We start from the raw sequence: 23573 nt of genomic DNA, 5'->3' as shown, positions 1-23573 counted from the left end.
GTGGAAGCGGCCACCGATCGTCTACGATCAGACTGCGGGGATCTGAGAACCAAGCTCTCCGAGGCCAATGAGGCGCCACTAGTATGACGGTCATGGACTCTCGTTTGATCCGTTTTGGCAACCGAGGAAGCAGCGGAAATGGTGGAAATAGAGGCTGTACGGACACTCTATTGTGAGAGCACCCACTGCCACTGTCTTTGGATCTCTTGTTCTGGACAAAAACTTGGGTGTCTGATGATTTTGGCGAGATGCCATTAAATCCACCTGTGGGTAACCCCATCGCTGGACCAACATCTGGAACACTTCTGAATGAAAATCATTCTCCTGAATTAAAATCCTGACGACTGAGATAATCTGCCTCCTAGTTATCCACTACTGGAATGAAGACTGCTGACAATATTACTTGGTGTTGCTTGGCGCAATTCAGGATTTCAGCAACTTCTCGCATGGCCACGTGACTTCGAGTCTCTACTTGTCTGTTGATGCATGCGACTGCTGTCGCGCTGCCTGACTGAACCTGAATAGTCTGAGACCGTAGTATGTGAACTGCCTGTCGCAGAGCATTGTAAATTGCCCTGAGTTCCAGGACAATTATTGACAGTAATCTTTCTCAGTCTGACCATAGACCCTGGAGCTTACAATGTAGGACCACAGCTCCCCAACCTCTAAGACTTGCGCCCGTCGTCAGAATTATCCAATTCCAGACTCCGAACCTTTACCCTGCGGTGAGTTTTTGTATGTGGAGCCACTAGAGTAGTAATACTCTGGCCCTTGGAGACAACCGCAGCAGGTGATGAATCTGTAAATGAGACCCTGACCACTGTGCGAGAAGATCTAGCTGAAAAGGACGAGAGTGAAAGAGACCGAAGTGGAGTGCTTCGAAAGATGCCACCATCTTTCCTAACAATTGAAAGCACAATTGCATCGAACCTGTCAGTGGAGTTAGCACTAACTGTACCAGTTGACGAACACTTTGTGCTTTCACCTCCGGAGGGTAAATTCGGTGATCTGCCGTATCCAGCTATCATTTCCAGAACCTGATTCGTTGACACGGAAATAAGTCTGATTTCTTTGAAGTTGACAAACCAACCGTGCTGTACTAGGACATTATATGTCAGTAAGCATACTGAAGGAGCATTTGTTGAGATGAAGCCTGATGAAAAGTCGTAATTACAAAATTATCACTAGCAGGGATATGAGATGAGCAATCATCCCAGACATTAGCCTTGTGAACACCCAAGGCGCTGAGGACAGACTAAACGGTAGCTTGTATTTTAAAGCTTAGGTACACTTTTTGTGGTGGCCATGTGAGATCGAGGGAATCTTGAATTCCTATGGTTTTAAACCTGCCATCACTGACAGCAGCGATTCTGATGTTGAATGTGTAGTTAGTGACGTACTGATTGCGGGCCCTTAGGTTCCACAGCGGTCTGTCCGAGCCGTCCAGCCGTCGTACCACAAAAAAAATAATAAATAATAATAATATGAAGAACAATCTACTGGTGGTACTTGAAATAAACTGCCGAACCTTATGAGGGACTGACTAGCGGTTTACAAAACTGCCTTCTTGTCTACTGACACAGACAGTCCTGTTTATTTTTTTACCGCCGGTTAATGGTTTGTTAAAAACCTTGTCCTAATTGTCAAGTACGGCCTTGAAAGGACTGTGGCCTAAAAGCACTGAACGCTGGTCCAGAATACTTTGTTTTATGAAATGGTGTAAGTAATGGTAGGAAAACAGATTTTCCAACAGTAGGCTGGTAAATTATTTGTCCAGTCTAGGACCAAATAAAATATCGCAAAATAAGACCAAGCCTCAATCTGACGCTTTGACTCAGCCTCGGTCTGCCTAGACCGCAACCAAAGCACTCTATGGCCCGCAATCGTAGAAACCTAAATCTGAGACTGACTTGTCCCATATCCATAGGTGCGTTTACCAAATACTCAGCTACTTCACAACAAGATTAGTTAAAATTATATCTACTGGTCAGAGGAAAACCTTGTAGTAGACCTATGTGAACGGTTTTGCCCACGCTACTACAGCCTTGTCAACCCAAATTCCAACCAAAGCAGGTCTTAACAAAACACCTGCCGCGGTATAGATGGCCTCAGGAGGAACTCTGACATAAAACCGTTCTGGCAATGAAACCCAGTTAACATTAGCTTGTTAAGAGAATTGGAAAAAAGGAAAGTCGCCCTTTGTCTTTCTGCAAATAAAACCTAATTTTTCAACCGAGGTTCTTTAGTCTATAACCTGGCGATCCGCCCTGATGAAATTATTAATGCCGTATAAGCAATCTGCGTGACTGTGGGCTAGAATCGTCAGATTGAACCAACGACTAAATAGGTATGACTACTCATAGGCTTTGGACTATTTATGCAGAGATCTTTTTGAACCCTTCTGGTGCACAGAAAGCATGATTTTGAAACCGATCTTGGCGAGTGACGATAAGTTCGTTTGGCAGCCAATTCTGATACCAAATCCGCCTTCACATGCCATCATAGCCCAAATGTGGTTAGATTAGACAAGAAAAAAAGCATTTTGTTTCCCCCAGCACTCTGAATGACATCAGTAACCAGATGTAACTGAGTTACTGTAACCAGATGCAACTGTAACCAGAGCACTATTAGTTGCTCCAAGGTAGATAGGTAGGTAGCTCTTAGCTTAGATATATTAAGTAAGGAGCCATTATCCTGTGGCTCCATGCTGGTTAATCTTAGACCCAGATTGGGGTAATTGGAGGTGTGGGGTGCGGTGCCCCTGGATTGGCTGGGCTGGATGGCTCTAGTGTGGCATACCTTTACATTCTATTAACACTTATCACTTACTAATTTCTTCACTAACAGCATTTCTTTATTTTAATTACATCTCATTATCACTTTCTGTATATAGCTTCGGCTTCCTAACACTAATTTATTAACACTATAGTTTTTTTCATGGGTATGCTGCCCTGGTTTTTCTGGCTTATGCTGATTTTTTGGGGTGCCACACCCTGCACCTAGATATAGCGCAAGGGACCCCCAATATACAGAGAGGCCTTGACGCGGCTTGAAGGCTCATTCATACAATTGCGCAAATATATGTAACCAAGATCTATGAATTCTAATTTTGTGTAGGATTTACATCTGGTTACGGACGTCATTCAGGGTGCTGGGGGAAACAAAATGCTTTTTTTCTTGCTTAGAAATACCCCTCCCTTGCAAGCACCTGAGTGATATCACTAAGCTAATTGAGCATCTATCACTATATATGGGGGTTAGATTAGACATCAGAACATGATTTGAGTTTAGCATTCACGCCAATAAACACAATAATACAGTGAAAACATATTTCCCCCCGACTTAGTAAAATAACTGAAGGGAGTGTGAAACAGAAGGCTCAGCACCCTATAATGAAAACATAAGTGTTATACTAAATCTACTTACACCCCTGCGGGGGCCGTGTGTAGTAGTACTGACACCCAAAATCCTGCAAAAGGTGGCAGGAAGTTTAGAAGTAAATATATGTGTCCCTTATGTTCTACAATAAAATTACCCTACACCCACTATTCATGTAGAACTCAGGGAACGTCTATAGAATGTTCCCTACACCCACCACGTGAAAGCAGGGATTTTAATATAGGGCATACAACTATGCACTAACTGAAATAACAGTGCTAGTCACAATAAGGTCCTGTTCACAGACATTCATATTATGTAACAAACGGCGCCTGTGCAGGGAGCCGCGGACATGTGTACCGCTCGCTCCTTGTAAATGCCGGCGTCTGTGCAGGGAGCTTCCAGCACTCTGTGCCGCTCGCTCCACGCTGTGCCGGCTCTGTGCAGGGAGATGCGGTCATACAGTACCACCCACTCTCCCAGCTGCAATTCCGGCGTGCAGGGAGCTGTGATCATACCGATCCGCTGTCTCCCCGCTGTGAGAGTCTTGTCTATGCAGGGAGCTGCGGTCCGAGTACTGTACCGCACGCTCCCAGGACACATACAGGGCTCGTTATAACTATGCAGAGGGATGCGGTCAGTTACTGTACCGCACGCTCCCTGGACACTGACGGGCTCGTTATAGCTATGCAGGGGCTGCGGTCAGTTACTGTACTGCACGCTCTCAGAAAACATACAGGGCTCATTATAGCTGGTATCCGGACTCCAGGTCAACACCAAAAAGGTCGACACCAATTGGTCGACACACCTTAGGTCGACACCTGCAATATGTCGACATGGAAAAAGGTCGACATTAGTTTTTCATATTTTTTGAACTTTTTCATACTTTACGATCCACGTGGACTACAATTGGGAACGGTTACCCAGCCGAGCGCAGCGGCAGCATAGCGAGGCACCTTGCCCGAAGCATGGTGAGCGAAGCGAGCCATACGAGGGAACATGGTGCACTAATTGGGCTTCCCGTTCACTCTACGAAGAAAATAAAACAAAAAAACTCCATTAAAAACCCATGTCGACCTTTTTCCATGTCGACCTATTTCTGGTGTCGACCTAAGGTATGTCGACCTTCAGTCCCATACCAGTTATAGTTATGCAGGGGGCTGCAGTCAGTTTCTGTACCGCATGCTCCCTGGACACTGACTGGCTCGTTACAGCTAAAGAGGGGGCTGCGGTCAGTTACAATACCACACGCTCCCTGGACACTGACTGGTGACACACTGTTTAAGTAGCTCTGGAGGCGGCCATACCTGACAGCGTTACACCCCACCGCTTCTACAGTGGTGATTGCAGTAGCAGGGGTGCGTAGCCAATTATGGTGCACATTTTCATGGCGCCCACCTCTCCCCTGGCAGCGCTAGCGCCCGGCGCAGTCTCCGGCACTGCGCAGCCGAGATTGTGACCGTGGGCGCGAGTGCAGCTGAGCTTGTCGTCGCTCTTTCTTTTTCTGTGGCCCCGTCTTTCAGCGGAGGGGAGAGAAATATTTTACCTAGCTTGTATGAAAGCATGCACACTGCCCGGTGGACAGCCTGAGCTAAACCGCCCGCTCCCTTCCCTTTTCCATGAGGTCTTTTACAGGGACAGTCAGGAGAGGTATGTTGGTGCTTCTCAGTAAGCTCCGACCGCCTCTGGAGATGTAAGTCAGGGCTTCTCTGCAAGCTCCGACTGCCTCTTGTCAGCGGATTCTGAAATATCAGCTGAAGCTGATAAAGGTCTATGGAGGAACCTCTCTATTAGGCGCCGACAAGCCTTGCGCTGCACCGAGCAGCACACAGTTCCAGACCCACGCTTCTTAATAAGCTTGTGTTGTAAAATAAAAAATAAAATAAAAATAAAAGTCTGGAGCAGAGAGTTCAGGATGTGCCTTTCCTTGAGATGCACAAAAAACACTGAGGCATCTTGGGAGTATGGAGGGGAAGGAGGGTTATACATTTAAATATGCCTATCCTTGCTCTTGCACGGTCCATTTTCCAAGAGTACTCCAGTGACCCCTAGTGGATGAAAAATAAATATTAATTTCTGCAGCCACAGTGTTTCCTTACTACCAATATATGCACTATTGTGACTAGATGGGAAAGAGCTCATCCACACGATCGGAGTACCTGCATGCAAGCAGCCATAAGAAACTGTTTACATCAATCCCGTGAAGTTACTTCTATGTTGTGCATTTCATTGCTGCCCAATATTCACCTGGATACATTATCACAGATACCATTTAGAATACAACACAAGTATTCCACGTGTGGATGAGCCCATATGAGAGGGTAATTTGAAAGCCAATAGAGTTATAATGGCACAAAGGAAAATGAGATGGTTACTGCAAAAAGCAATGCATGGAGTGGAACTAGGGGATAAAACTGGAGCTGAATATCTGCCTACTGTAACCAACATTACACAAATAGCATCTGTAAGGAAATTTATGGGATCTTTTAAAAAATAGAATTTTAATTACCGAAAGGGATATTAGGAAATCTAGTACGATGGGGTATAGACGGGGTCCAAAGGAGCCAGTGCACATTAAATTTCTTGAACTGGGTGTACTGGCTCCTCCCCTCTATGCCCCCTCCCACAGGCAGTTATAGGTAAAAACGTGCCCGAAGGAGAAAGGACATATATGAGAGAAGGAGATATGATAAAGAGTGGTGAGATTTATAAACCAGCACACCACTAACATACAACGACCAGCAATGGCTGGTAACAACAACATTAACAGCTGAACAGGTAACCACAAAACAAGAACTTGCAGAAAAGTCAACGCACTGAGACGGGCGCCCAATATCCCTTATGGACTACGAGAAAAGGATTTACCGGTAGGTAATTAAAATCCTATTTTCTCTAGCATCCATAAAGGATATTGGGGAATCTAGTACGATGGGGACGTCCCAAAGCTTCCAGAACGTGCGGGAACGTGCGGAGACTGCTGCAGCACTGCCTGCCCAAACTGGGCATACTCTTTGGCCAGGGTATCAAACTTGTAGAACTTAACAAAAGTGTTCTTCCCCGACCAGGTAGCAGCTAGGCATAGTTGTAAGGCCGAGACTCCACGGGCAGCCGCCCCGGAAGAACCCACTGATCTTGTAGAGTGGGCCTTCGGAGACTTAGGAACAGGTAAGGCTGCTGATAAACAAAGAGAAAAAATTGGCTGCGCTTATAATGTAGTAAAAAAAAAACCTTTGTTAATGGAGAGCTGACAAACGTAATAATAATGAATAAAAATTTTTTATTAAAATATTAGTATTCCAATGGAATTATGAACACAATGTTTTTTAAGAACTTATGCATATAAATCTGCTCTGAGCTGACCCTATGTATTGAGCAGCAATTATTCCTTTGAGAAAGTCACGTGATCGAGCCTAACGCGTTTCGTCACGATCACGTGACTTTCTCAAAGGAATAATTGCTGCTCAATACATAGGGTCAGCTCAGAGCAGATTTATATGCATAAGTTCTTAAAAAACATTGTGTTCATAATTCCATTGGTATACTAATATTTTAATAAAAATTTTTTATTCATTATTATTACGTTTGTCAGCTCTCCATTAACAAAGGTTTTTTTTTACTACATTATAAGCGCAGCCAATTTTTTCTCTTTGTTTTTTGGCATTTCTAAAGCATATACACGGTGCTTTTTTGGCAGCACTTGTGATGTCGTTTTGAAAACTTTCTGATTAGGCGCTTATAGCAGATCTTGTGTAGCTTTGAAGGCTGCTGATACATAGGCCTGTTGGATAGTAAGCCTGTTGGACTGCTTTGAAGCAGGACAAACCCTTTTTCTGCGCATCATAGAGCACGAACAAAGAATCAGTCTTTCTGATTCGAGCCGTTCTCTTGACATAGCTCTTCAAGGCTCTCACAGTATACAATGCCTCTGGAGGAGCACAAATATCAGAATTGGACGGAATCACAATAGGCTGATTCTAAGTGAAACGCAGAGACAACCTTCGGCAGGAACTGCTGCCTAGTCCAGAGCTCCACTCTGTCCCTGTAAAATACCTGGGGAGTAACGGAATCGGAGGAACCGGTAGATCAGCCGTTAAGGCCAAGGCGACGTCAGTGTATCCACTGCCCTCGCCTGAGGGTCCCTGGTTCGTGAGCAATACCAGGGAAGTTTCTTGTTGAGACGAGAAGCCATCATGTCGATTTGCGGGCAACCTTACCGGTTGATGACCTGCTGGAACACCTGCTGGTGGAGTCCCCACTCCCCGGGTGGAGACCGTGATGACTCAGGAAGTCTGCTTCCCAGTTGTTCACACCCGGAATGAAGATTGCTGACATTGCTCTTGCACTTGTTTCCACCCAGAGGAGTATCTTTGACACCTCTCGCATGCAGGCTCGGCTTTTTGTCCCTCCTTGTCGACTCTAGCTATGGCGTTGTCCGACTGTACCTGGATCGCGTGATCCTTGAGCAGAGGAGAGGCCTGAAGCAGAGCATTGTAGGTCAGACGAAGTTCCAGAATGTTGATTGGAAGGAGGCTTTCGTGGGATGACCACCTGCCCTGGAACTGCACCCCTTGGGTGACAGCTCCCCATCCTCGTAGACTCGTGACAGCTGTATCATTCGGTGCATCTGAAGATGTGAACCAGACCATTTGCTCAGGAGATCCAGCTGAAAAGTTCTGGCATGGAGCCTGCCATATTGGATCGCCTCATAGGAGACGACCATCTTCCCCAACAATCTTATGCAAAGATGGATGGACACTCGAGCAGGTCGGTGTACCATGCGGACCATCTCCTGAAGTGTTCTCGCCTTGTCGTCAACATCCCCAGGAACAGAAGCCGCTGAGTCTGCTCCAGGTGGGACTTCTGTAAGTTTGAAGATCCACTCATGGTCTGACAGAAGTTGGATAGTGCGGTCGATATGGAGCAACAAAAGCTCCCTGGATCTTGCTTTGATCAGAAGGTCGTCCAGGTAAGGAACAATGTTGAGTCCCTGGATCTGGAGCTGGAACATCAACGCCACCATCACCTTTGTGAATACACTCGGAGCTGTGGACATGCCGAAGGGCAGTGCCTGGAATTGGAAGTGATTGTCCAGCAGTGCAAACCACAGGTATGCCTGATGAGGCGGCCAAATCAGAATATGGAGGTAGGCATCCTTGATCTCTAAAGAGACCATGAATTCCTGTTCTTCCAGGCCCGCAATCACTGCTCGCAGGGATTCCATTTTGAACTTGAACACCTTCAAGTAAGGATTCAAGGATTTTAGAATCAAAAGGAGTCTTACCAAACCGTCCGGTTTCGGCACCACAAACAGGTTTGAGTAAAACCCTTTGCCGCGTTCTCGTATTGGTACTGGAACAATGACGCGGGACTGGACCAACTTTAGGATGGCCTGTTGCAACGTAACTTGCATATCCTCCAAAGCTGGTAAGCTTGATTTGAAAAATCGTTGGGGAGTATTGTTGAACTCCAGCTTGTAGCCCTGAGAAACAAGATCTCTGACCAGGTATCCTGGCAGGAAGTCTCCCAGATGCGGCTGAAGTGACATAGTCAAGTACCGACCTCGAGATCCCCTTTGGGGTGGGTGGGCACCGTCATGCTGAGGCCTTAGCGGAAACAGAACTGGTGGTCTGTTCCTGAGAGCTGGTGCTTGCAAGCTTTCTGGACTTACCTCTGGTGCCTCTAGTCGCATTGGAGGCACCTCTGGCCTTAGATCGAAATCTGTGAGACTGAAAGGACTGGACAGACAGCCCCAGGTAGGAGCGTCTCGCCGGCGTGGCCCCAGAGGGGAGAAACGTGGATTTCCCAGACGTAACTTTGGAAATTCAGGTATCCAATTCAACCCCAAAGAGCCATTCCACACTACGTTTGGATTCTGCTTCCGCAATCCACTGACGCAACCACAAGGCCCTGTGCGCTGCCATGGCATAAGTCCTAGCATTAATGTTCCCCACCTCCTTGAACAAATCACAAAGGACACGTGTAATGTACTGAATGTGTTTTAGGAGGGTCACCATAGTAACCAAGGGCATATCACCCGAGAGGCCCCCTGAATTTGAGTGGCCCAGGAATGAATGGCATGGGTCATCTAGCAACCCGCAATGACCGGCATTTGCGATACACCTGTTGCCATGTAAATACATTTGAGTGTAGTCTCAATTTTCCTATCACCAGGATCCTTTATGGTAAAGGAGCCCGGGGCAGGCAGCACCACCTTTTTGGACAGTCGAGAGACAGATACATCAACTCCTGGTGATCCTCCCAAAATTTCCTACCTTCAGTAGCAAATGGGAAAGTGCGCAAAAATGTTTTGGACACTTGGAATTTTTTGTTTGGATTTTTCCAGGCCAGCTTGAATAGGTCATCTAACTCTGCAGAATCAGGGAAAGTAACATTAGGCTTGTTCTGTACAACGAAAAACGACTGCTGTGACGCAGTGTCCTCTAGTCTAGAGGGAGCTTTAACACGTCCCATATAGCCAGAATTAGGGGTTCAATACCCTTAGCAGAATCGGGATCCCCACTAACGGGGTCTAAGTCCTCCCCATCCTCCTGTACATCCTCATCTGTATCAGAGAGTAGAGACCATGCTTTTGTGGTCCTGCATGAGAGGAGGGGGGCTGTGCTGCATCTGCCCTAGCAGCTAGGTCTGCAACAGCCTGTTGTAGTGGCTGAGTTTTCTGTACAGTAGCGGTGAGCTGGGATGACATATCTGATATCATAGTTTTAAGAGACCCTAACCAGTGGGGCTCTGGACCCTCTCCCCCCAACCTCTTCACTGATTTGTAAAGATTGGCTGCATTGTTTACATGAAACAGAATCAGTAGATAATGGAGAGAATCTGGTGTGACAAACACTGCACAGCTTGTGTTTACCCGTGTTTCACAGTAAGCACAATAACATACACATACACTCAGACAGTTATATTGCAAGCCTGCCCTACTGTATGTGAGAGGAGACACACAGGGAGAGACACCAGCACACCCCTAGCTGCACAGCTCCAGTGAGGCGGTCAGTTAACCATATCACAGTAAACACTAACAAATTCTGTTCTGTAGAGGACCCAGATAGCTTACAATAACGTCTCTGCCCCTTTGCTACACCCTGTACCAGATATCCAGCGTGGCTTAGGAGTCATGAAGCGCTGTGTGTGCTGTGGATGACTGCAGTAAGCAGAGGAAGGCGCCAAAATGCATCTGGTCCCACTCTGAGGAAGGTCCGCCACCTCCAATGGCACCGGAACTATAGTGATACAGTATATTATACTGGCAAAGTCTCCTTTCAGCTTAAAAACATCACAACAAGTGCTAGTCTTAGTGGTTTTGTGCCAGTCTACATGGGGGATCTTAGCTGGACCCCCCCCAGGAGGGTCCCGTACGCTGTGCCCGCGTTCAGGCAGTGTTAGGGGTGTGCGGCGTGCTGCAGCTGTGACAGCCAAGGCGCAGTGCCCCACTGAACAACCCCTCAGGACGCTGGTCCTGAAGCGGCTCTGCACCTCGTAAGGCCGGTGATCGCCCCCACCCCCTCACCCCAACTCCCACGGTGCAGGTATGCTGTTGCCCAAACAGCATACCGAAAATAACAAACATAAAAAAAAGAAAACTCTCTAGAGCTCAGAGATGTGCATCCTCTGCTGAGGACACTTTTTTCTAAATTGCCCGTGGGAGGGGGCATAGAGGGGAGGAGCCAGCACACCTAGTTGAAGAAATTTAAAGTGCACTGGCTCCTTTGGAACCCGTCTTTACCCCATCGTACTAGATTCCCCAGTATCCCTTATGGATGCTAGAGAAAAACAATAAAAAATAAAAAAATTTAAATCATTATCTTCGCAGTATATAGGAAATTGTAGCCATGCAAGGCTTGTACAATCTGCATTGAAAATAGCAGGACTTTCAGAACGCAGATGGTACAATATCAGCCGATTGCTGGTCTTACCCTTCTTGGTATCATCAGATTGTCAATGCCCGTCAGATCCTTCCGAAGCTCCTGTAGTTTCTGAAAATTCTCCATCTTTATCATTGTCCCGTGCAGCTGGGCTAACATTTCCGAGATCTCCGCAAGAGCCGCTGGTGGAAAGAAAGGCAGATGCTCTAAGCATTTTCACACTAATCATTTTGAAAATACAAATTTCTCAATAAGGTAATTATAGTAATCATTCCAGAAACTACTTCATTTCAAGCGGCCAAAGAGGGACACACAACAAAAACCAAAGAGGTAGAAACACATAAAATAGTGTAAGCAGAGTCATTTGCAGTGTAAATATAAGAATACAATACACCAGTGGTGATGATGTGTGTAAATAATATATGCAGAATCATTTGGAAAATATGTGTATTGGAAAGAATAATGCACTCTCTTACTGGTAATTGGAGATCTGTGACCTAAGCCTGCAATTTGTGCCCATAAATAATCACGCAACTCCTCATTAAGTATAATATCCTTGAGATTATATAACACTTACTGCACACGATAGCTTACTACACTCACCTACAGGGCAGTGAAATGCCACCTAACACATAATGGTCTATAAAGCAGAGACTATAAGTCCCCAATAGTGTGTACTCAGGCAGTAATAGAGTGCCTAGTATGATATACTAGCTGTAGAGAGGATACAGACACAGTAATCCTATTATTTCTAGACTCGACCCATAAAATAGGCTGTATTTTGGTTCATGCGATGCTTGAGGCCATTTTCTTGACCATCAAACCTGCAGTGATCTTAGGTATCAACAGATGACTATCTTTAGGACCATTCATTGCATGTTCATGCTGAGTAAATGTATAGTATTTCAGATAGCGTTTACAACCTTTTTTATCAAAATCCTGTGAACAGGTCTATCCGTCAATAAGTTAATGTGCATGTAGCTATATGGAAATATTCAACTTAACCAGTAACAGATAAATAGGCGTTCCTAACAGAGGACCTGTACACAGTGGAGACATCTACTGTATGTTCATGAGTAGGCAGCCTATCAATGCTCTAGGAACCAGTACCTCATAATACAAATTAGGTCTCATGACTAAAAGTCAGACTTCATATATATTTGTTAGGGTATGCTCTGGTGACTGCCCATATTTTATATCAATAACATAAAAGTCACAAATGCAAAAAAAATATGCGCTAATTCATTGATATATAGTACAGACATTCTTTTACTGGCAGAAGAGAGAATACTCATCTAGAAGCTATATGATACTTTTATTTGATGGGTAGTCAAACAGATGTGTCCCACGGTTATTGCCAACCAACTCATTTTCTGGAGATAAATAGTATTACTGTAGGTGTGCTTTGATACACCCATTCTCTTTAAGCAAAGTAGAAGGCCCGAAATGCGTACCAGTATGTGAAAGTAAGGTATCCACATTAATGTATAATGACATAAAAGTAGAAGGCCCGAAATGCGTACCAGTATGTGAAAGTAAGGTATCCACATTAATGTATAATGACATAAATACTAGCCATCCCATGACAGTTATGTCTTTGCCCATAATAATCATTACCGCAAATAGACTATCGCAAGTTACCTCGAGTGTCTCGGAAATCCACGTGGTTTGGAGAGTAGTGTTTACAAAGCCTCTCCATTATTTGTTTGTAGTGCATGAGTCTGTGCAAAGGCTGCAGGAGGAACATGTTCAGAGGCAGGTAGCAAACCTTCTCCTGTTCAAAGTCCCTGCACAAAATATCCAGCTTGCGGGAGGTTTTAATTGCCTTCTCAAGCTCCATCAACAACTCATAGTGCTTCTGAAGGTTACAGTTGAATTGCTGGAAAGAAAACAAAGTTTCAATTAGGACAATTGTCATCATTGTGTTAGAAATGAATGCAAACTGTGTTTTATTTTTAATAAATCTGCAAAAATAAAAAAAAATAAAAACTTTTGCCACGTTGTCATTATGGGGTATTGTGTGTAGAATTTTGAGGGGGGAAAAAAGAATTTATTCCATTTTGGAATAAGGCTGTAACATAACAAAATGCGGAAAAAGTGAAGCGCTGTGAATACTTTCCGGATGCACTGTAGATCCTCTGTGCCTGGTGCTGCCAGTTGCAATGGCTATGAAGTAAAAACTGCCCCTATACAGCGCACCATAGGTCAACCATTTCTGCACTGCGGCTGCCGGCTCTGCCTGCTGCAGCACATTACAACATTATTCAAGTTTAAAATAACATTTCAAAGTACTTTGAAAATGCAGCGCAGCGCAAGGGATTAACAGCCTCAGTGCCACTGCAGCCATCTTGACTATATAGTCTGTGCCCTAGGCCACCCCATCCCAGAAAAGGATCTGCCACTCCCATGTGTTTCTGTAGACAACATTGTACAGATCCGTAGAATCTGTACATGCTTTTATCCTTTAAGAAAATGTGAAAAACACACATAATGGAGTAGAGTTCCCCTCCACATTGATAACCAGTCCTACATCTTGAAGCCTAGGCTGGTAGTGATAAAATTGGCAGAACAGAGCATGTGGTTCCCCTGAGTTCCAGTAGACTTTACCAGCCAGGCTTATGGAACCATAGAGGAAAGAGGCATGCAGGGGATTCCCCATTCCAACCAGTCCTAGGCCAGTTGGCATCAGGGCTGGGTTCCTTAGGAGGGTTGAGTCTGCAAATAAATACGCAAGCTTCTCCCTTCCAAGGTATATCAAGGTTTTGTGCCAATAGAATTAGCAATCATCCTGCACCCATATAGCGTGGATTCTGGATGATAATGGTAAAAAATTTATTTTAAACATTTTGTCCATGGTACACTACAGATTCCAGAAAGGTTGGGTTCCAAAAATGGATTTCAGGGTATGCCTGCATTGGAGACCCACAAGTTCCTGCATGCTCTGGCACCCATGCTCACTGGCATCTGTAGTGTGCCAGGGAAACATGTAAGTATAAAACCAGGAAATTAAAAAACAAAAAAACTTTAATTAAACACACCCTTCACCACTAGGATTTCAAAATATTCTTCTCCTGTTAATCAAAGTATTAAAATAACATTTTAAAAAATACCAACAAAAAATAAATAAAATAAATATGAATGGACTGCAAGAGGTCTCCTGCAATAACGGAGATAAAACATCCGGAACTACTTTCTAATCTTAGCACTGGACTTTATCGTGGTTTTGGCCTAAAAAAAAAGCATCTAACTATAGTGGTGGTTTTTTAGTCCATTTTACTAAAGTGAAAGTCCTGTATAGCCTTTAATTTCAGATGTGCCCACATTGTACTGAGTATTATTCTGCCCTCGTACGGAGTGATCATAGGCAGGGCTGCCATCAGAAATTGTGAAATGAAAATGGGGGCGTGATACACATATGGGAGAGGGGCAGATACACATATGACCCCAATAGTGCCAGATACACGTTGCCCCACAGTGCCAGATACACATTGCCACACTGTGCCAGATACACAAATGCTCCCAGAGTGCCAGATACACATTGCCCCACAGTGCCAGATACACAAATACCCCCACTGTGTCAGATATACATTGCCCCCCAGTGCCAGATACAGAAATGCCCCCACAGTGCCAGATATGCCCCCAGTGCCAGATACACATGTCCCCCCAGTGCCAGATATGCCCCCAGTGTCAGATATGCCCCCAGTGCCAGATATGCCCCCAGTGCCAGATATGCCCCCAGTGCCAGATACACATGTCCCCCCAGTGCCAGATATGCCCTCAGTGTCAGATATGCCCCCAGTGCCAGATACACATGTCCCCCCAGTGCCAGATATGCACCCAGTGCAGATACACATGCCCCCACCATGCCTCCCACAGTGCCAGATATACCCCTAGTGTTGATACACATGCCTCCCACAGTGCCAGATATGCCCCCAGTGCTGATACACATGCCCCCACAGTGCCTCCCACAGTGCCAGATATGCCCCCAGTGCTGATACACATACCCCCACGGTACCTCCCACAGTGGCAGACATGCCCCCAGTGCCGATACACATGCCCCCACAGTGCCTCCCCCCTTCCGCTTCTCACCTGCTGCTGTGAGGGGAGGAGAGCGCAGAGTGCGCCTCTCCTACCCCTCCGTCTCCAGCGGCAGCGTCTATCTTCAATTCGCCGCCGGCCCGTTAGCCAATCAGAGCTCGCGGTCCGGCAGCCAATCAGGAGCTTCAGCTGCCGGTCCGCGAGCTCTGATTGGCTCACGGGCCGGCGGCGAATTGAAGATAGTCACTGGAGACGTCAGTACGCACCTGGCAGCGGTGGCCGGGAGCGGATCGAGACGTTTGCTGGCCACCGCTGCTGTAGACAGTGAGTCACTGTGACTCACTGTCTGCAGCGGCGGCTGCCGCCGGGAATATCCACGGCTGGCTGTGTGTGCAGCCCGGGCCCTCCACTCTGTCAGAGTGGCCGGGCCCGGGACAACTGAACACAGGGCACCCCCTTGATGGCGGCCCTGATCATAGGTACAATGTTTGTAACAAAAACACACACCTTGGAAAAGTAGAGGCTTTGCTTCCATAAACATTATCTGTAATGCCCTCAGTCACTTATGTATTTTGCCACCTTCTTACATTGTATTTCAGCTGGGTAAAAACCTCCACTGCAAAGGTGGGTTTTTGTACGTTCTAGTGGTGGCATATTAGGCTTGGGTTGACAAGGTCTTGATTGAAGATCACATTCTAACAACTGAGCTAAACCTATTCAAACACTCATTGGGTAGAGCAAGCCATTGTTGTAAATGACCAGATTACAGATTTCCGGCCACTTGAGATAAGATGTGCAGATAGGCATGAGGTTATAGGGGACAGAACCACAATGTGCTTCAGATAACATAGCTAAGAAAGCAATACGCCACATTGTGATACCACACAAGATATAATTAGAGTATTTACCCCAGGATCCCCCAATCTATAACTGGTATTTTAATTATTACTTCTCCTTGATCTCTCTTAAGCAAAGGTCACTGAAAACTCTTTGATGCTTTTACTCCTTTGGGCATTTTGATTAATCTTGACAGTTGCAATCACTTTGTTTGAAAAACCTAAGATGCAGTGATGTATTTATTACAGTCACAAAGTACAGTACATATATATCATTCAATATATAGTTTTTGTTTATAGGTGAATTGTCTACATATTGTTTAGTGCGTGGACAACGAATGCCCCAAAAAGTTGATTTATGAAATAAAAAATAGTACATAATACACAATGCACTATTAGACTTAAACATATTTACAGATTTGTCAGTGGCTGTATTGATGTGTAACTTCCATGGTATTGGTTTTTATTAGTAGGGGCAAAACTGAACAGGTTATTTGGATGCTAAAAGATGTCGGTCTTGCCACAGTACCTTTAAACCCTGAATGTTCTTCAGCATCACGTCTCCAATTTTCTGATTATCAGCTTTCATATGCGAATTGGACCTTCCTTCCCTGGCAGAACACAAAGCAATATTACTAAGTAATAAATAACATATGATTAGATATACATCAGTACAAACACACGTGTAATTCATAGTACCATAAAATTTATATATATATATATATATATATATATATATATAAAACAAAAATAGAAATATTCATATTGGATAGAACTGTACTTTAGGATTAATGAATGGCTACCAGTTGGTGCAAAAGATGAATACACTGTCAGAAAGGGATCCGGTCAGAATCCCGGCAGTCGAAATACTAATGCCAGAATCCAGACACTGCTTGGAATGCCGATGCCGGCATCCTGACTGGGATCACAATCCCGGCACCAGAATCCCAACCGCCACAACCTGTCAGAAAGCAATCTTACACATTTATGCTACATTGTATTTCTCTATAAATAATAAAGCAATATTGTATCTCTGTATATAATCTAAAGGGCCCTACACACTTGAAGATCTAACTGATCGATATGAACATTTTCATTCATTAATGAACGAGAAGTGGTTCATATCTTTCAGTGTGTAGGCACCAACGATCATCGTTTGTGCCATGAAGCTTATGCATGCAGGGCAATATAGACATGCTCGTCCATATTAGCAGGCACTGCCATGGAGCCGGGTGACGAAGACACTTCACTCACCCCCCGCCGCTTCGCCAGTTAGCCGTATGGAGATGTCAATAATACCCCTTTCACACTGCTAATGCCGGATCCCACCCGGGAAATGGAAATGGGTCCTTCCCGGGTGGGGTCCGGCATTGGCCGCTGCTGCAGGCTTCACCAACCCGGCGTTATGCCAGGCGGGTTGCCACAGCAGCGGGGGGGGGGGGGGGACACGCCGGGGGTTTCACTGGGAGATGAGATCATCTCCGCGCCGCCTCTCCCTGCTGTAGTAAACGGGTCCCGGGACGCATCGACCCGGGAGCCCGTTTACGCAGCCACTGACCCGGTATTCAACCTGGTATAACACTGCTTTATGCCCGGGTTGAATTGCCAGGTCAGACGACCCACGATTTCGGCTATGCCCCTTTCACACCGCACACCGACCCGGCAATATGCCGGGTCGATACCGGGTTATTTGTGTGGTGTGAAAGGGGTATAACTATATGGCTGTAACAATGTGAAAAGATTTCCTAAAGTAGCTGACTTTGAGCTGTAACTTTAAAATGATGCTAACCAATGAGTGACTTTAGCTTTGAATGGTCCTGTACTAGGCGCTTCCTGAATCCTTGTTTTTATTTTATGTTCACACAACATGACCATTAAAACCAATGGAGCATTGCAGAAACAGCATTAATGTCTCTTGTGAAATGGAACTAGAAATAAAGGACTCGGCATGTGACTTCATAATCATAGTTTTGTGTAAGAATTCCACCTTATCATCATGCAATAGTCTGCATTGTTTTCCTGAGCTCAGATTACTATTTGGAATTATACTATGACAGATAAAAATATAAGAAAACTTGTCTCACCAAAGAGTAAGTCTCTGATCAACCTCCTTTAGGAAACTGGAGTGGAACTTGTGTAAGGGGTCGAAGTTGGAGAAAATGAGATTTTTTAGGGGCTCTGGCATGGAGTCATCTTTGTTTACTGCATTCTGGAACCCCTGGAAAACAGAGGAAGACAACTTCATGTACTTTTCATATAGAAAATGTTGGGAATTGCTAACACTTATACACGCACAGTACAGTACTGCTAAGCGCCCTGTAATTTACAAGCTGCAGTAGGAGTATGATTAACTCTGAGGATTCGGTATGAGATACTGGCATTCGGGATCCCGGCGGTCAGGAGACCTATGCCGGAATCCCGGCAACGAGTGCAGCGAGTTCCCTGGTGGGCACTCTTCGCTCGCCACGCTTCAGGTCTGGTGGCGAGCTTTTCTCGCCACACTATTATATTCCCCCTCGGGTGGTGGCGTGGACCACCACCCGAGTGGTTACAGCGAGATTCTGTAGGGATTCCGACTGCCGGAATTTCCCCGGCTATTGGGATTCCGGCGTCTGTATCCTGACTGCCGGTATCCTGACAGCTGGTAAATTAACCGCATCCCCTAAAGCATACAGGTGCTTTCCTTATTAAGCATGAATTCATTATATATATCATTTTGTGAGCAAGTTTTAGCATGATTACAAGGAGAGTTCCACTTTCTATATTTTGAGAGGATTTTTTTTAAATTTTATTCAAACATAATATTAATTGTGTATTTCTAAATGAGTGTCAAATAAGGTCAACAAGATTAGAACATCGACACAGGGCAGCAGAGGTGTGCCAAACCGGGTACGAAGCCATGGGGGCAATTGTGTCGCTGCCCCACAGCCACTGAATCTGGCTAGCAGGGTGCCAGCAGCCAGTATCGGCAACTAGCCTGAGGAAGCGCCAAGCAGTGCTGCACTTACCGATTCTGGAGGTCCAGCCCCCTCAGTGCAACGTCATTAGCTCAGGGGGCAGGGCCAGCACAAAGCACACTTCTGCCCTGTTATGGCATTGTGTCAACATGTTCATAATGGCAACATTATGCATGTCTACATTATGAATATATTAGAGTTACACTGCTGATAGGGTAAAATAGGACTGTCAACTTTCATAATGTTGACATTCAGAACATTTTGACTTTTGGGTGTCAACAATATGGACATGGACATGGCAAACAACACCAATGTAGCAGTATTTATGAACTTCATGCTACAGAGGTTGTTTACACAAGAATAAAAAAATAAAACCATCATCTCTACCATGTATAAATGAAAATTGGCTCACTGGGCTTCGATACAGTATTCATATGAAGGTTGATATAAATATATAGATGTGTGAAAGTGGGAGAAAGTATGCTAGTCCCTAGTCCACCCCAACCTCACACTGATTGGCCAGGAAACACCATATTGTTGGGTGAAATGTTGCCCACTTTTGTGTAAACACGGCCCCTTGTGAGGTCCACCATTCGGAACAGCTGGTACTGTAAGTGTGACTGCAATCTCCTGAAGTACACATGGTTATAAAACAGAAGACTCCTTTACCACTGTAATGACTTCAAGGTCCTTAAGGTAGGTGCACTCTGTAGTTGAAACCTCCTTTGCAATAAAGTAGGCTTTGTCTGTGGGAAATCTCTGCCAAACAAAGGTATAAAAAGAGAATTAAAACTACGGAATATGAAAGAAGAATGTGTGTCATCTATCTTAAAGAAAAATCAGCATTCAGTAAAAGCAACAAATATGCATACATACATACATACATATAAGCATACTGTACACACATTAGTTTTACACATACAACCTACGTATGAAGACTGTTAGTCTTTCATTACTTGATGGAAGTTTCCACAAAGCTAATATTACAGCAACTGCTTTCATGCTTGTGCAGTTTTCAGACATAAATAACATCACTTTCTCCACAAAATATAAACCATGAATTCACCGACTGGAGATGTGCTTGAAGGTTAACAGTTGCCTATTTGTCTTGTTTACATACTGTCCATTCAGGAGAAATAATATGGCTTACTTTCAAAGAGATGCATGTTTCAGCTGACACTGCAGTACCAGTATGCATATGTTTACGTTACTAGCTCGGTACCATAAAGATATTCTGTGACGCATTTACGGAAATACTTTAATGCAATTTATGGATCACAAAAGGTTTGCTTAAGTTCTGATGCTACTGGATGGAACATTTCTGGCGACCACTGATGACATTACGCAACAAAGTACGGAATGAGGAAACTGTACTGGCTGTTTTATATTATAGTTTTACACTTCTCCACAGAGAACACCTAAGAATTGTGTAAACAGATATACAGGCTTGTGCATGCAGTTCAGTAACAATACCCAATTATCTGTACAGCTACATACACACCTCAAACAAAGGAACATAAATAGGGGTTACATCATGTGTTATCTGATACATTGCATCAGCAATTTTACTACCTTGTGTTGCTGTGATTACTGTACTTATTAGTCTGCAGCCATATGCCAGTCTTACAGTCGTACTTATAGCATGCACACAATAAACATAGGGGTCCCAATAAAAATATTATACAGAAGCCCTAGTACTAGGTATATAGCTGAACTGCATATGAGCCGGATTAAATAACCCACCAATAGGATAACTGGCAGCAGTGGTATTAAGCTGCCAATCCAAGAAACACAGCTCATGTAGAAATGATCACACAAGTTATGATCCAGTTTTTCTACCTTACTGTCAACTATTCTAACTATGGGAGCCTGGGAGACAGACCACTTATTAAGTGCATTGTGCATTCCAGTCAGCTAATTAGCAAACACATAACACAATGTGGTCTTCCTCTTAACAGCTCAGATTATTTTAAGTGGCACATTAAAGCAAACCGACTAAAGGGGGGTACTCACGGGAGAGATGTGTGCTGATCGATCTTAACACAGACCGCTCAGCACACATCTCTCTCCCCGCTCAGCACAGCCGATGTGCTGAGCGAGGGGGAAAGCCGACGGGGGGCCACTCACTTCACACAACGGTGAAGTGAGCGACCCGCCAGATTGAGCCTGCATGCAGGCTCAATCTAGCACCAGCGATAGCGATGCGCGGGAACTGCTATCGCTGGGGGGCATACACACGGCAGATCCATGCTTAAAATCTAAGCAATCTAGCAAGATTGCTTAGATTTTAAGCACGGATCTCTCCTTGTGTACCCCCCTTAAGGGCCTGATCCAGAGATGTCTTTGTATGCAGCGGCTGTGCGATAATATGCTAATGCAGCAGGAAGCGTCTTGTGTAAATAGACACCGCCTGCCAGCTTCTCTGATCCGCTGCTGCACCCGAAGATGCAGCATCAGATCATTTGTGTGATCAGCAGTCATCTTGCCCGCCCCCCAAACGGATGCATCATGTAGGTCAAGCTGTGGCTTAGGGACACTGCAATCACCTTTGCAAACACAGACCTGCACAATACAGATTCTGCGCGTGCGCAGATTGATAAGCCCCGGAGATGTATGTAAACCATCGGGTTTGCATACATCTCTGAATTAGGCCTAAATGGTCACGTGTTGCCAGACTAAAAGCTCTCACACACAACATGTCAAACAGTCTTCACATATAAAATATCTTCATTAATGAAATAGAATTGAAAAGATATTTCATAAATATCATAACCCATAAAAATTGTATAACTGTGTGTGGGCAGCCTCTTATTTATGCATCGTCAGAATATTAAATGTATTATATTTAAATCACTGTCAGTGTGTAGGAATTGTTCAATATGACACATTGCTACTTGTGTGGGTAATATGAAAGTTATAATACTGAACAAGCAAACCTTTTTACGACTATCTTCCTCATCATCTGTTCTGATGCAGATTGGCTCATTCAGCAATGGACTAATCAGTGGAGAAGAAGGCTTTCCATCAGGACTTAAGTTTGGCGACAGAGAAGAGTTTAGTACAGTTGTTCCTCCTTGAGAGTTGATTGACAGCTCTGAAAGGTGCGGGCTACCTGTTAAAGAACCTATAAAGAAAACAAATATGAGTATAGCATTTTCTTCCAAGCAGCAGAACATCAAAGCCTAAATATCAGACTGAAGCACACGCACACTGGTGAAAATGTACTGAACTATGATACTGTATACTGGAAAGCTCAGTCGCCAAAAGACAAACTGAAAAAGTCATTATGTGATACTCAAGGTTGAGAATAGGTATTTTGTTTAACTAAAACAATAATCTAGAGAATAAGAAAGACTAAGGTTTGTCTCTCCCAAGGAGAAAGCTCCATAACTGATCATGGCATAGAACATCTTCTCCAGTGCGCCAGAATGACTACCAAGGGCTGCTTTCAGCAGTGGGAGCAGTGGCTTTTACAATATGGGCAATAAGTAGTATGTACTATACAACAGAAATGAAGCTGGTGATAAACTACTGAATGGATATTTGCTAGAAAGGATCTAAACAGAGGCCTTCTACTGTACACAACTCCATAGCATTTCACACAGATGACAGGGGCTTAGTGAACTACATTACCAGTACTACACACAATAGACGTTGTATACCTTTTGCCGTCATTCCATTCATGCTCCATTGAATGCTTGTGACAGAAATCCTAGTACAGCTAGTCTACACTCAGTGAAGAGAAATGTCCAGATGATAAATATAGGCGGTAAATAACTGGCACATCAGGTGTTTGGAAAAATAAATTGGAAACATGAATGCCCGGAAAACCTGATTCGGTCGTGCCTGTCAAGATGTTGGCATTCACTTGTTATGTCTTCATATGTTGTGGATGTTAAGAGGCTTGGGAATAATAGATCTAAAAGAATACTGTTTCTATTTGGCAGATGTATAACTGACAGCTGCATATATCCTTAACTCTTTGCAAAGGTTCTTATTGCCTAAGCATAACTGGATTCCAACCGTTGTTTGCAATAGGAAACCAGTTACAACACTGAAGACTCGTGAACTTCACTAAGCTTATTGTATCATGCTCTTGTATATAAAATTAAAATAATACATAATTATCTCAGATATGAGTTAAAAACAAATTTGTCATATTTAAAAGTTATCTTAATTTACTGTGCTTAATAATGCCAAGCATACATAATATTTCTGCCAATGTCCCCATACGAGTGTGTGGTATAAATGGACTAAAATGCATCAAAATTCATCACTACAGATCGTGTACATGTGGCTGGCTGCAAAATGGTCTGCTAAGTGCCTATGTGTAGGGGTCCACTACTAGGTTCCACAGCGATTTCACCGGCCGGCTAGATCCAAGCAATTTGACTACCCATGCATGTAGCAAAATTGGAAAATGATCCTGGTGCTCGCAGGTTTGAGAAAAGGAAAATTGGTACATGTGTCAGCAGCGTAGTTCT

General features: G+C 44.4%; 1 protein-coding gene across 6 annotated transcripts in view; it reads right to left on the bottom strand.

The window, feature by feature from the left end:
- FARP1 (FERM, ARH/RhoGEF and pleckstrin domain protein 1) overlaps positions 1 to 23573 on the bottom strand; it is a 261056-nt gene that overhangs the window by 21749 nt on the left and 215734 nt on the right. For all 6 annotated transcript variants that reach the window (XM_063953058.1, XM_063953061.1, XM_063953062.1 and 3 more), the window contains exons 14-19: positions 22026 to 22213; positions 19759 to 19848; positions 18217 to 18350; positions 16662 to 16743; positions 12900 to 13137; positions 11310 to 11440 (exon numbers count right to left, since the gene is read on the bottom strand). In XM_063953058.1, the coding sequence (XP_063809128.1) occupies positions 11310 to 11440; positions 12900 to 13137; positions 16662 to 16743; positions 18217 to 18350; positions 19759 to 19848; positions 22026 to 22213 (863 nt within the window). The remainder of the gene's footprint in view (positions 1 to 11309; positions 11441 to 12899; positions 13138 to 16661; positions 16744 to 18216; positions 18351 to 19758; positions 19849 to 22025; positions 22214 to 23573) is intronic.

Source organism: Pseudophryne corroboree, chromosome 2, assembly GCF_028390025.1.
Source record: "Pseudophryne corroboree isolate aPseCor3 chromosome 2, aPseCor3.hap2, whole genome shotgun sequence".
Lineage (NCBI taxonomy): Eukaryota > Metazoa > Chordata > Amphibia > Anura > Myobatrachidae > Pseudophryne > Pseudophryne corroboree.
Note: the sequence above shows the minus strand (reverse complement) of the source record. Positions and strands in the feature narration are given on the sequence as shown.